The sequence below is a fragment of the Squalius cephalus genome, assembly GCF_949319135.1.
Source record: "Squalius cephalus genome assembly, chromosome: 22".
NCBI classification, from domain to species: domain Eukaryota; kingdom Metazoa; phylum Chordata; class Actinopteri; order Cypriniformes; family Leuciscidae; genus Squalius; species Squalius cephalus.
This window is the reverse complement of record NC_137143.1, coordinates 23,544,286-23,557,561: the sequence shown is the minus strand read 5'-3', so window position 1 is coordinate 23,557,561 and position 13,276 is coordinate 23,544,286. Positions and strand designations below refer to the sequence as shown.

General features: G+C 40.1%; 2 protein-coding genes across 2 annotated transcripts in view; one reads left to right on the top strand and one right to left on the bottom strand.

Moving 5' to 3' along the window:
• alpl (alkaline phosphatase, biomineralization associated) overlaps positions 1–13,276 on the bottom strand; it is a 343,644-nt gene that overhangs the window by 45,651 nt on the left and 284,717 nt on the right. The gene's annotated exons all lie outside the window — the stretch shown is intronic.
• Positions 1,492–13,276, top strand: part of eif4g3a (eukaryotic translation initiation factor 4 gamma, 3a) — a 54,600-nt gene continuing 42,815 nt past the window's right edge. The window contains exons 1-2 of the mRNA XM_079856806.1: positions 1,492–1,789; positions 13,031–13,100. Of these exons, the coding sequence (XP_079712932.1) occupies positions 1,626–1,789; positions 13,031–13,100 (234 nt within the window). The 5' untranslated portion in view covers positions 1,492–1,625. The remainder of the gene's footprint in view (positions 1,790–13,030; positions 13,101–13,276) is intronic.

Here is a 13,276-nt window from a genome sequence, read left to right as displayed (position 1 = left end):
TTAATGGAAACAAAAAAGCCTGTCAAAGGTTTGCTAATGTTCTTATTATTAAGCTTATCTAAACCCAGTATACATACTCAACAACATAAGCAAGCGTATATATCCCATAAACGCTGAATTTGACAAAAAGCCTTCATCAAATGTACGAAATACTGCAACCAAAATCTGGGCGGGACCTTTTTTTTTTTCTTTTTTTTTTTTTTTTTACATAAGGTGAAATTGCAGACTTATATGCAGTCATCATATACTGCGTATGATTCATTCATTTCTTATACTGAAGATTGGTGGCTTGGAATGTAACAGAGATGCCATTCATTGTGTGAAACAGTGCAGGCATGTGGCGAGGGGCGGGCGACTGCCTTTATGACGTCACTCTGATTGGCGTATTGCGATGTCCCATTCGCGAACGAATCATTCTTTTGTCCGAACGAGTCGTTCACAAATCAAAATGAATCATTTTGAGCGGCTGTCGAATCAACAACTCACGGACTAATAGAACCAAGAACATATTTCGAATTTGGCTGATGTGGCAAAAAAGTTAATTTAGTAGCCGAATAGCTGAAAGATTACAAACAAAATGTACCGGAAATATGTTTATGACTTGATTTGTTTTACAGTTTTATCTCAACGCGCGCACACACACACACACAAAATATAAATAGATTTTTTTTCAAACAAAAAGTGTTGCAGAAACTTTCAAGATATGCACTGAAGTCTAGTCTTCTTTAAAGTATGCCTAAATGCAAATTACAATGCTAAATTACTTTATCTTAATTAAACAAAAAAATTAAAACAAGAAATGTGCTGTTTTAAAGCATGAATAAACATTAGCATTATACATGCACTTTTGTTCAAATGCAAATAATCAAACAAACAATTATGGAAAAAACACTACAGAAATAAGTACATTAAAAAATCCAGGGGGTAATATTATAAAAACCAGAATAATAAGAATATAATCGGGTAGAAAGATCTAAAATAAATACTTTGTAGGTCTCACAAACGTTGTCAGGGAAAACGTAATTGCGTCACGACGTGAAATAATCAGACAGTAAAAGAAATAATCACTGAATCATTTAATGAACCGTATCTTTGAAACGAACTATTCAAATGAACCGATTCGTGAAAATGACTCGTTCTTCCGATCACTACGGAGTGGCGTAAGGTAAACCCGAGCATCTCCGAATTCACCCGACGTTTACCGAACCGTCCTTCCAGCCGGACTGCTGGAAGCAGCAGCAACAACGCCATGTTGAGTGAAATCTCCCATCTTTATGAGAAATTCCTATAATGCGACTCGTTGATGTGATGTTACTACGCAAAGCGGAGCAAACAAACCCGGAGACGGCCATCTGAGGAGGCGAAGAACAATTCAACCGGGGAGATCCAGGGTGGCTGGTGGGGGATACAACCCCCCTGTCGTCCCCATGCGTAGAGCAGCTACAATCCCCGATTTCAAAGATAAAATGACATTTTTGTTACTAACAGCCAGATTTGAATGAAATCCATGGCATAAGGATATACACACGTCCCGGCCTTCGTAGAGAGAAGAGACGGCCAGATATTGTTGGAACGTGCGACCGTTTTCTGCTGCGTATTTTTTTGTTTTGGTTTACATTTCTGCAATGAGTTTGCCACCGAAAGTGGTTCCGAAACCGACCGCTGTCTCTGTTAGTGGACATGTTACCGGACCGGCACCGCCAACGCAGCTCCGCGCAGCGCTGACCTCCGTGTCGTTACCACCGGGAGTCCAGAGCGCTCCTCCGCCGTCAGCCGTGCCGCCTACCCAGTATCCTTCACTAATAACAAAGCCCCTTGTGTCCCACGCAGATTAATGGGCAAACGAGAGCGAATTTCGCTTTGTAATCACATAACCTGACTTGTTGTTTGTTTACATTCATGTGTGACTGGTTATGATGACGTTTCATAACCTATTACTAGTATAATATTGCATTAACGTTAGTTCATATTAATATAATACAGCACCCGTTGCCAGGGTGATAGGTTTGTTTATCGATTACATCGAAGGGATGTATCTGCATGGTTGGAATCTGTTGGCACTTGCTTTGTTCGTTGAACTTGACAATTCCAGCTTTGTGTCCAGAACAGTTTCAGATCATTCAGAATCTGTGCATGTTTTTAGTAGTTACCTGCTGAATTTTGTGATCGAATGCTTTTCCTCCTAAAGGCCTCAGTGCACAAGTCAAAAGAGACTAGAATGGCATATGTTGCTAGGGTGTTGTTGCTGGTTGCTAGGGCGGGACTAGGAAGTTGCTGTGGTGTTGTGAATGGCTGATCAACTGCAAGTTTAGAAAATATTATTATCCATCTGCCAGACAAACAACTTGTGTGATCTTAAAGGGCTAGTTCACACTAAAATGAAAATTCTGTCATCAGTTACTTGCCCTTATGTCGTTCCAAACCAGTAAGACTTTCACTCATCTTCGGAACACAAATGAAGATATTTTTGATGAAATCTGAGAGCTTTCTGGCCCTCCATTGACAGTTACGCAACTACCACTTTGACGCTTCAAAAAGTCCATTTGAGATCGTAAAACTAATCCAAATGAATTGAGCGATTTAGTAGAAATTTTCTAAAGAGACTCAATTGGCTTTTTACGACGAACAGATTTCACATTTAAACACTGATCAGTGAACATAAACAGAAGTTCAACGAAAACTGCTTGACGTCTGAGAACAAACCTCATTGGTTCTTGCGGAAGCTCAAACGTGATGCGTAACATGAGAATGAACCTCATTGGTTCTCGCACGTCAAGCAAGCATGCTTGCGCTTCTGTTTAACATAACTGATGTGTGAGTTGATGAATGTTTATATGTAAATAAAAGCCTAAATTCATATGTGATCAAGTCTCTTTGGAAAATTTGGACTAAACCGCTCAATTCATATGGATTAGTTTTACGATCTCTTAATGAACTTTTGGAAGCGTCAAAATGGTAGCCTAGTTGCGTAGCTGTCAACGGAGGGACAGAAAGCTCTCAAATTTCATCAAAAAACATCTTCATTTGTGTTCCGAAGATGAACGAAAGTCTAATGGGTTTGTAATGACATGAGGGTGGGTAATTAATGACAGAATTTAAATGTTTTGGGTGAACTATCCCTTTATGGGGAATTGACTTCATATAGCCTATGTACTTTGGGATGAGCTAGTTTGTTTGCTCATGCCAATCTTATTATCTAGCCTAATTCTTTGACATTCATACATTAAATGTTGCACAATGATTTCTCTGAGCCTCTCTGTTTACTAATATTTGTTTTACAAAAAATTCAAGAAACTACTCACTTTAAGCTGATATGCCGTCAATCACCTACCGAGACATTTTTTCCCCTACAACTGAATAAAAAACATCAACAGCTATGAGGCTACGTCATTCTAGTCTGATTTTAAAAGTAAATCACGTCACATGAAAGTCATGTTCGCTAGTGTTGGTCAGGCTAAATATGATAGGAATCTCTGCCTAATTTGATGTAACGCGGAGTAATCGGTCAAGTAAATGCTGTTTAGACACAGTTGAGTTAAGTAATTGAGCATTGAGCAATAGGCGTACTGCAAATCTGGGTCACCCTCTTGAGCTCTTTGAGAATTTATGTTGTTCTGCAAGTCTGAGCCATGATTTGCTGAGGAAGATTTAAAGGTGAAGTGTGTTTTGTTTTTTTTGTGCAACTAGTGTCACCAATGAGAATTGCACAAATAATGAAAATTTGAAAACAGGTTTCAAGGGATAGTTCCAAAAACTCACCCTGCTGGCATTCCAAACCTGACTTTATTTCCTCGGTGGAACACATTTTGAAGAATTGGTTTTATCCATAATAATGAAAGTCAATGGCACTCACAAGTTTCAAGCTCCAAAAAGTAGGCTAGATAAAGGTAGCGGTAAATTAATCCATCCAATTCGACTTTAGCATTTTGAGTACCACTGACTTCAATCAACACGTCTGAAACCTTCTTCTTGTGCCAAAGAAAGAAAGCTATACAAGTTTGGAGCGACATAAGGGTGAGTAAATAATTTTTTTGGGTGAATTGTTCCTTTAATACTAAAGCGAAATGACTAGTTTTAGCTTTATATCTTTATTGAATGCATCTGCCAAATACTTATGTAGTGGAGTGAAACTGAAACCAACTTGATATTCCTCAGACTTCTTCAGATAATCACTTTCCGCAAATTGAAAGTCTCATTCAGAGCACAGATGACATCTTATTTCCCTTGCATATCAATCAATAGACAAATAGTGCACACTATACCTCACTCTAGTCTACATACTATGTTTATTGTGTGTATTTTTGTAACCATGGATGTGCATGTGTGATAAATGGTCAGGATGTCATCATTTGTTTGCCTTCTGCACGCAATGATTTGGCTTTATTTGGCTCTTAAAGACTTGCAGTAAGGTCCAATCTAAGGAAAAAAAGTTTTAGAAATAAACAAATGAATTTGGTAGTAATTGAATGAAGTAGAAGTAGAAATATTTAAAATGTAATGTCACTAATCAAAAAGCAACATTTTTAGCATTGACCATGCACGTCTTTGTACAAAAGTCAGATGTTCTTGAACACTGTACTACACATCTGATTGGCCATTCCTTTCACATGCTCAACATACATATGTGTGATTGGCTACAACAATGCTCCACACTTTAAAACCCCCCCCCCCCCGCTGTATAGGCTATAGAGAGCCTAAGTCCCTCCCCTTCCGGTCGACCACCATGGGACCTTATTTCGGAAAAATATTGTATGGTATCATGTATGATATTGAATAATATCAATGGCGAGAGACAACAAATATTTTGATCTCGTTTGAATTGTGCCCTGATTTACACATATGATGTTTGTCAATTTAAAAGATACATTTTAAAGTCAAGAAAGTCGCAGCTTGATGTAAAACTGCTGAGGTATAAGACTGTGAAAATACGTAATTACAAAGACTACAAACCCAGAAGGCGCACATGCGACGTCATACCTTTTCTCTCAATGAATGAAGCTAACTTTACTGAAGCTAACGTCTGTCTTTTTATCTATAGTCTTACGTTATAATCGTAACGTTACGCCGTCATGCCTGAGTGTTTTGAGCCAGAATACACACATACGAGCAACGGATCTTGTGACGTACATAGTGCGAGACGAGAGATGTAGTTCATTGAGCGATTTTCACATAAAACTAAACGTTACTCTTCTGTTTTATGACAAACTGCGACTTTCTTGACTTTCATAATTACCTTTTAAATTGACAAACATCATATGTGTAGTTCAGGGCACAGTTCAGACGGAATAAAAAGATAAGTTATCTCTCGCCATTGACTTCCATACATATTTTTTCCGAAATAAGGTCCCATGAGCCGGAAGCGGAGGGGCGGGACTTAGGCTCTCTATATAACTTTGTACAATATCTTTGACTCTCTCTTAAGCCGGGCTTAGACTACTGGAGTTTCAGGCCGATTTAAGCCCAATTTATCCCTCCTGACATTCAGAGAAAGAAATTGTGTCCAGGACATCGACTGGTTGCGATGTTCAGCTCAGATTATCTGGTAATGTGCGGAGTTTACAGATCATATCTGCTCACGGACATTATTATCACATTATTATCACCTCCCAATCTGCTCATGGTCATTATCAAACATGTTTGATCTTTAGGTTTTTAAATCGGGATGACTACGACTATTATTACGCCAGTACTTCCTAATAGCCAATGAGAGACAAGTATACAAGGAGATGGAAGTGACAGAACTTTTGAAATGGCGACCGCGAAACAACAAGCAGCTGTACGGGGCCGGTGAACAATGGAGATGTAGGAACGGCTGGTCTAAATGTGGGAGCACGGCCGCCTTTAAATGTCTCCTCAAAAGACTTTCTTCTTTTCTTTTCTCGCTACAAAGAATAAGTATTGATACAGCAAGTTGCTGTGACACAGTATCCATTTTGTTTACATGTGCTTCCCCGTGAGATCACGTGAGGTGCTAAATCTGTCATGATAATCTAAAGAATATCGTGTGGTGTGTGATGTGCCACGATTTTCAAATCTTGTAGTCTGTCCAGGTTTGAGATTTAAAAGAAGAAAATCTGTGAAAATTCTCCTCAAGCCGGGGACACACTTAATGACTTTAAGGCCGATTATGAATGTAATTTGATACTTACAACTGATCAGAGACAGTTGCGTTCAGTCTGTGTTCACAGTCGGTGTTTAAAATCGGCTCCAGTCGTTGGAAACAGTCTGTAAGTGTGTTCAGTTCAGTCTTAGAATGTTTCATCTAGTCATCAAGTGTGTTTCCGGCATTCTAAGACTGAACTGAACACACTTATACCGGGGTAAACACCAACGGTCTCTGACTCGGCGCGTTTGGGCACGATCAGTCATATTGTATCAAATTACATTCATAATCGGCCTTACAGTCGTTAAGTGTGTCCCCGGCTTTAGGCTACGTTCAGACTGTCAGCCCAAATCCGATTTTTGTGCATATCCGATTGAAATCCGATCAGATTTAGCAAGTGTGAACGGCAAAAAATCACATGAAATGTTGAAATCCGTTTCAAGCTACATCCATATGTGGTTTGAAATCCTATTCAAATCACATTTCTGGAAATCCGTTTCAGTTAGACCGCTCTGATCATGGTTTATGTGACTTTCTCACGCCACGTAAAACGTGAACGTCAGACATTGTTATAGGAAACATGCTGAAAGTCGCTGCCGAAACAAGGCTGTGTTGTTCCAAAGTTCCGGACGAGCAGAAAATGACAATAAAACAGAGACATGTTTGTAAACCGACAGAGACGAAAGCACAGAATAACGCATACCAGCCTCCTACGGTTCTGCCGCTGCCTTCGAAGACGCAGTAGTCCAGCGCGGCTACACATTGTCATGTTGTAAAATTTAAACATCTCGATTGCAAACCCCTCCATGTTGCGGTTGTTGTTGTTTTTGGCATATTCCTACCAATGCAACGTCATTGCCATAGAAACCAATGCAGATAAAGATAAATCTGAAAACTAAAGAGCTGCATGGACAAACAAATCGTATCTGAACAGTTGCGATACACAATGTGGACAGTCAATCATTTTACACTGACAGTGTGAACGTAGCCTTACAGACTGTTTCCAACGACTGGAGCAGATTTTAAACACGGACTGAGCGCAACTGTGTCTGACTCGGGGCGTTTGTGCATGATTAGTTGTAAGTATTGAATTACATTCATAATCGGTCTTACCGTCGTTAAGTGTGTCCCCGGCTTTATGTGCGTGATGCAACCAGATTTCACAATCGGTTAAGATTTAAAAGCTCCTGTAGTCTGAGCCCGACTTTACTTGAGAGATGAAAAAGGAATGAACTTTGGTTATTGTCTTTAGAATACTAAAGGCACACACACACTACAAGATAATCCGGCCGATTTTGGGCACAATTCTCCCCTTCCGACAATCCTACGTAAAGTCCTGATTATTCTTAAAAATTATGGTTTTGATTGGTTTCATTTGCCTGGAAAAAAATCCAGATTAAGTAGGGTATTATTTTTCTTTGACATCATGCCACCTCCATCACCTAGTGATCTCAGCATTGTGGCCTCCCACATTGAGATCTTCCCAATCAGTTTCAGACTTTAGTTCTCTAGGTTTTATAATTCCCAAAATGATTTGTTAATTGCTTTGTTATTGGAAATCGTATTCAGCTGTTCAACAGTGATCGACAAACCTCAAACCTCAGCAAAAACATGTGGCTGTAGAAATGAACTATTGTGTGCACACATGGTTGCACTTATGTCAGATAGCGATGATTACATCACTTGATGCATATCAGCGTCTTCCACTTGTGGAGTGTTTATGATTGCATAAATCGCAATTACGATCCCCTCCTGTGCTCAGAAGTCACTGTATTGCTTCATCTTACAGAGAAAATCGTCACAGTTGACGGGATTCCTGTTCGCGGGACGCCTGACTTTGGTGATGATGCTGCGTTGTGAGCTTGTGTGTAAGGCAGGGGGGGGTTGGGGTGTTGGAGGGAGTGGTTGCCAGAGCGACGGGTAACATATGCGACTGGCGCTGCACCCCTCAGACAATGGCAGCGCTGCTTAGCATTCAGACTGTGAGGCTTCCCACCGCCTGCCAACAATCGCCTAGGTCAAAAAGAGTCTCACACACACCGCCTGCCGCAACCCCTTTCTTAGTTCCAACACATCTTGTCACCTGCTTTTCCACTTTTTCATCTCCTTCGTAGACTACAATCAGCCCTAAATGCTTATCAGGAAATTGCCAAACCAGTAGGGATAAGGAACTCTCATTCTTGAAGGTGAAGTGGGTATTTTTCTTTTATCCAATCTCAGTTAAATGCATTAAAGATAACTACAAGTAAGCTATTTGTAGAAAGCTATGTGATGCTGGGAAAACATTGCTCCGTTTGAGTAATTTAAAAGTTATGGCTTCAAGGCTCAGCCAATTTCATGAGATTTGTGCGGGACTACTGTTTGAAAACATTTTTGCATTTCCACTGTATAAATTATATACATAACCGGCCATTTTCCTGCAGTAAGCGATTTCTGAGAATCATTGTCGAACACTGTTGATATTTGAAATCCACCCAAACAAACACACCCCTCCCTTCATTTCTCCACCCCCAAAATGCAAAAACATGCAATATAAGAGTCTCTTTATCATAGCAGAAGCGAAGCAAAATAAAGCGAAAATGACGAACGAATGACAAGGAAGAGAAAAAAAGAACATATGCGTGTATATACAAACAAGAGTTCGTTGTTAGTCGCCAGCAGCACACAAAACTCAAAACCAATGTTACTCACATATGGAGCAGAAACAACGCAACCCCAGCGTCCATTTTCAGGCCTTCCTGCTTAGGTCTCTCGAGCGCAAGAAAGTTTTTCTAATATTAACGCAGGTCCTAAAGCTCTTGCCCAGTCATAACCCTTTTTTTCCCCAGTGATATTCCTCTGACTTTTTCTCTTTTGCAATGTCTCTCAGCCATCTCTCTTTCAACAGTTTTTCTTAAAATCTCCCTCTTGCTCTCTCCTCCCCCATCATGAGTGGTAACGCCCCCTACTGCTAGTTTTTCAGAAATCGCTTACTGCACCGTTCGGGGCTGTTCACACAGAACGCGTTTTTACATTCCAACGCGCTACTTTTCCATTGTTTTTTTTATGTAAATACACACTAGATGAACGTGTATGACCGTTGCGCTCATGCCTTGCGTCTTTTGCATGACATTTTTTCATTCCAATGACCTACGTCTTGAGTTTTTAACAGAAAAATACGCGTTTAGTGTGAACCGGCCTTAAGGTATAGTGTTGTTTCTGTGCTACCAGAAATTACCAAACTGAACTGAAAAAATAAATACAAACACTACATATGCCACGCCTCAAAGTCACGCCATTGGTTGAGCCATTGTTTCAGGATAATCAAACAAGCAGCAATATTTTGATAGCATCACAAAAACACAGTGTTTAGACCGTATTCACACCTATAGATCGTTTGTTTTGTTCCGAAACAGGTACTTAATTTGTTACAATGTTGCATTTTCCTCTTGGTATGGTTCGCTTTCACAAGGCAACCTTTCAAAGCGTACCAAAATGTGTTCATGCAAGTCACATGCGAGTACAACTGTCCTCTTATTGGTCAGTTTTTCCTCTGGGTCATCCATCAAGATGATTGACAAGTTTGCTCCATGAGGTTATTGTGGCTTTATTTGTGGCTTTATTTTTAACTGTCGAGACACACACAAACACTATACTAATGTAGCCGTCATTGCCGCTGTTAAATTGTTTACTGCATTCGTATTAATACAGCAGCAAATTCAAACGTGCTCTCTCTGGATCTCCCAGCGCTGTCTAGAGGTTTACTGTGTCAAGATAAACGCAAAACTATATGAATGTTATAATGCAGCTAGAGCAGGAATCAAGGCTTCTTCGGGACGGCATTCTCGCACAGAGAAGCGCAATTACACAACATTTTAAGATGAACATGTGCTCTTTTGGTTTTCAGCTGTCTCGGAGCGATTGTTTTGGTGCGGAACCGAGCGCGATTGCCGTGTTCACATACGCCTAAACGAACCGAACCAAGGGAGAAAACGCACCATGTTCTGAAACAAACACTCAGGTGTGAAAGCAGCTATATTTGACTTTCTGTATTATGCATTGATCAATGACACTTTACCTGTGAGTCACTTTCTGTGATCTCTCAACTCAAAGTTGTGGTGTTGGCTGCAGTCTTGCTGCAGTACAGTGTACATGGACTGCATTTCATTTCATTCATTTTATATACGATTAGTGAACATATTCCTCAGAGTAATATGTCTGTTCTATGTATAACTGTAATATAATATACAAGTATAATATACTGTATATCTCCAGATGAGGGTCGTAGGGTTCAGATCCTCATTTTTAGTAAAGTCAGCTATACATCTTGGCCATAATATGAGATGTGATCATAGAAAAAGTCCTGAAAATCATACTGCGCCTTTATAGCACACTCTGACCTGATGATCACGTAGCAAGGAATAAATCTCTTTTGAGTCTCTCTCTCTCTTTCTTTCCCTCTCACACACTCAGCTGTAGACCCTCTGTCTGCCACGTAGACAATCTACTTCTGGTTTATCTAACTTCTCTTCCTTCCTTCCTTCCTTCCTTCCTTCCTTCCTTCCTTCCTTCCTTCCTTCCTTCCTTCCTTCCTTCCTTCCTACCTTCCTTCCTTCCTTCCTTCCTTCCTTCCTTCCTTCCTTCCTTCCTTCCTTCCTTCCCTTCTTTCCCTTCTTTATTTCCTTCCTTTTTATACTTTAGTCATTCCTTCCTTCCATTTTTCTGATCTTTTTACTTTTCCTTCTTTTAATTTTTTCCTTTCCATCCTTCTTTTACCTTGGTCCTTTATTTCCTTCCTTCATTTTCTTCAGTTCTTTCTACTTCCAATTTATCCTCACCTCCTTCCCTCCTCCTTTTGCTTCATTTCTTTCTTTCTTTCTTGTTCCTTCCTCTACTTCATTCATTTTCTTCCTTTATGCCTTTCCTTCAGTTGCTTCTTTCTTTCTTTCTTTCTTTCTTTCTTTCTTTCTTTCTTTCTTTCTTTCTTTCTTTCTTTCTTTCTTTCACTTTGGTCATTCCTTTTTTTACTTCCTCCTTTTCTTTCTTTCTTTCTTTCTTTCTTTCTTTCTTTCTTTCTTTCTTTCTTTCTTTCTTTCTTTCTTTCTTTCTTTCTTTCTTTCTTTCTTTCTTTCTTTCTTTCTTTCTTTCTTTCTTTCCACAGTCCCCTTCTCTCTATCACTCCATATGGTGCCTAATTGGATTTACACAGTAAGCTTCTATGAAAGTTTAAGGCTACACAGTTTTCCATCTCATCCTTTGCCATTCTCTGTAGTACTCGTTCTACTGGCAGTAATTAAAGAGACAATATGTAGAGACTAAAGGACCATCACTTTCCAGAGACCATGGCACTAATAGGATATCTTCAAAATAGATCCTTATTAACAACTGTCTCAGTGTCTCAAGAATTCAGATGACTTTTTTAAAATGTGTAAATTCTTTGTGTAGATTCCCCACACCTGTGGGCACACACCTGCGTGCCGTGCCGTCAAAACACTGGCATGACCATGCAAAGGGATTTGGTTATGCAATGCAGTGCCAAACCGTGAACACAGGAATCAGATCAGCCTGTAATTCCAGTAAGTCGTGGCTTGTGTCCTGCCAGAGTCTCGCGAGTGTCAGCTGTCAGTTTTAACCTGATCAAATAGCCTCATGGGCCGTCCCCCAAGCTGCATTCCTTAGGTGCACCCCTCTGATCTCTGATTGGGTACCGTGGATCTGTCCCTGATGACCTGGAATATAGGTTTCCAAAGTCAAATTCACTACACGGGTGCACGTGAGAATTTGGGTCGTTAGGAGTGAAGGAAAAACTCTCCACTCACATTATTATACCTCTTTTCCCGGCCTTTTTTTCCCTGCTTTTACTTCCCCCCCATCCCCCTTTTTTCTCAGAGTTTAGGTTGGCAGAAGGCCAGAGAGGTGGGGGGGGGGGGGGGAGAGAATGGGAAAGAGAGTGCAAATCGGAAGGCAGGATTTCACTGTAAGACTAAAAAGTGTTCATGAGTGCATGAAGCGCATTAAGGAGGAAAGCCAGACCTCCTCCATTTTCCCCGAAACCATGTGATCTGCTCATCTCTCACTTACGGACACAGATATCGTAACTGCCAGAACAGGTTCCTGCTCTTTTGTTTCTCTTTTTCTGTCACATACATCCATCTTTTTCGCTATACGTGTCTGTAACTGTATGTCTGTTCTGAGCGGCTCAGTCTTTTGTGTCATAATATCCAGGCAGGTATGACAGTGCAGCATTTATTATAAACTCTATTTCCCTGTGGGAGAACTTGTGAGAGAAGACCGGCTGAGTGATGTGTGAATGTAATTGTCGGTAAAATAATGATGATATAACATTTTTCAGGTCCCATGACTCCCATGTCTTTTAATAACTTGCCACCTGTGACCTGAACATGTTCAGGTTATCATTATACATTTCTTGGAGAGCAACAGCCGTAAAGAGGTACATGAATTTTAGATCATGGGACATTTTTGGTGGTCAAGTAACACTGTTCTGATTTTCAGCAAGGAATTTTGCAGCTTACGTTTAATATTTTCTACTTGGTTAACGTGTTATGACACACATTGTATCCAAAAGTGCACTGATCCATTTCTCACATATTTGGAATTCCATGTCAGGATTTCTGTCTGTCTGACATCTTTCTTGCTGGCTGAGGTACGGGGTGTACTGAAAGGGGGAATTGGAATTTTTAGAGACGGGTGGGAGAAAATGTGTTTGTGTTAACTTTCTCAAACCTTTGCCCTAAATGCAAGTCATTGGAGGAAGTGAACAGTAATATTAATTGGTGTGAAAAAGTCTGCACCATTATGAACTGAATGTTTGCTATTATGAAACACAATGCTTTTTTGTCTAGTATTTCATGTTTCATGAACTTCTTGGTTTAAAGGGATGACATTTTCAAACCTATTAGAGATTTTCTCTAACATTACCCTTCCCAGGATCCCTCGAGGACTTTCACTGGAGGAACGCATGTTTTCCACCCACTCTGGGGTGACGGCCGTCTACAGCGTGAGTGATCACACACACACATGTACAGTTACAGTCATTACATATCACTATAATTCATTTACATAGACAATCCCTAAGGCCAGAAACATACTCTTATTAAGTATGCAAAAGTGTGTGGTCTCATTGTACATACTTACTGTGCGTTTAATCAATATTATTATATGCAGACGATGACT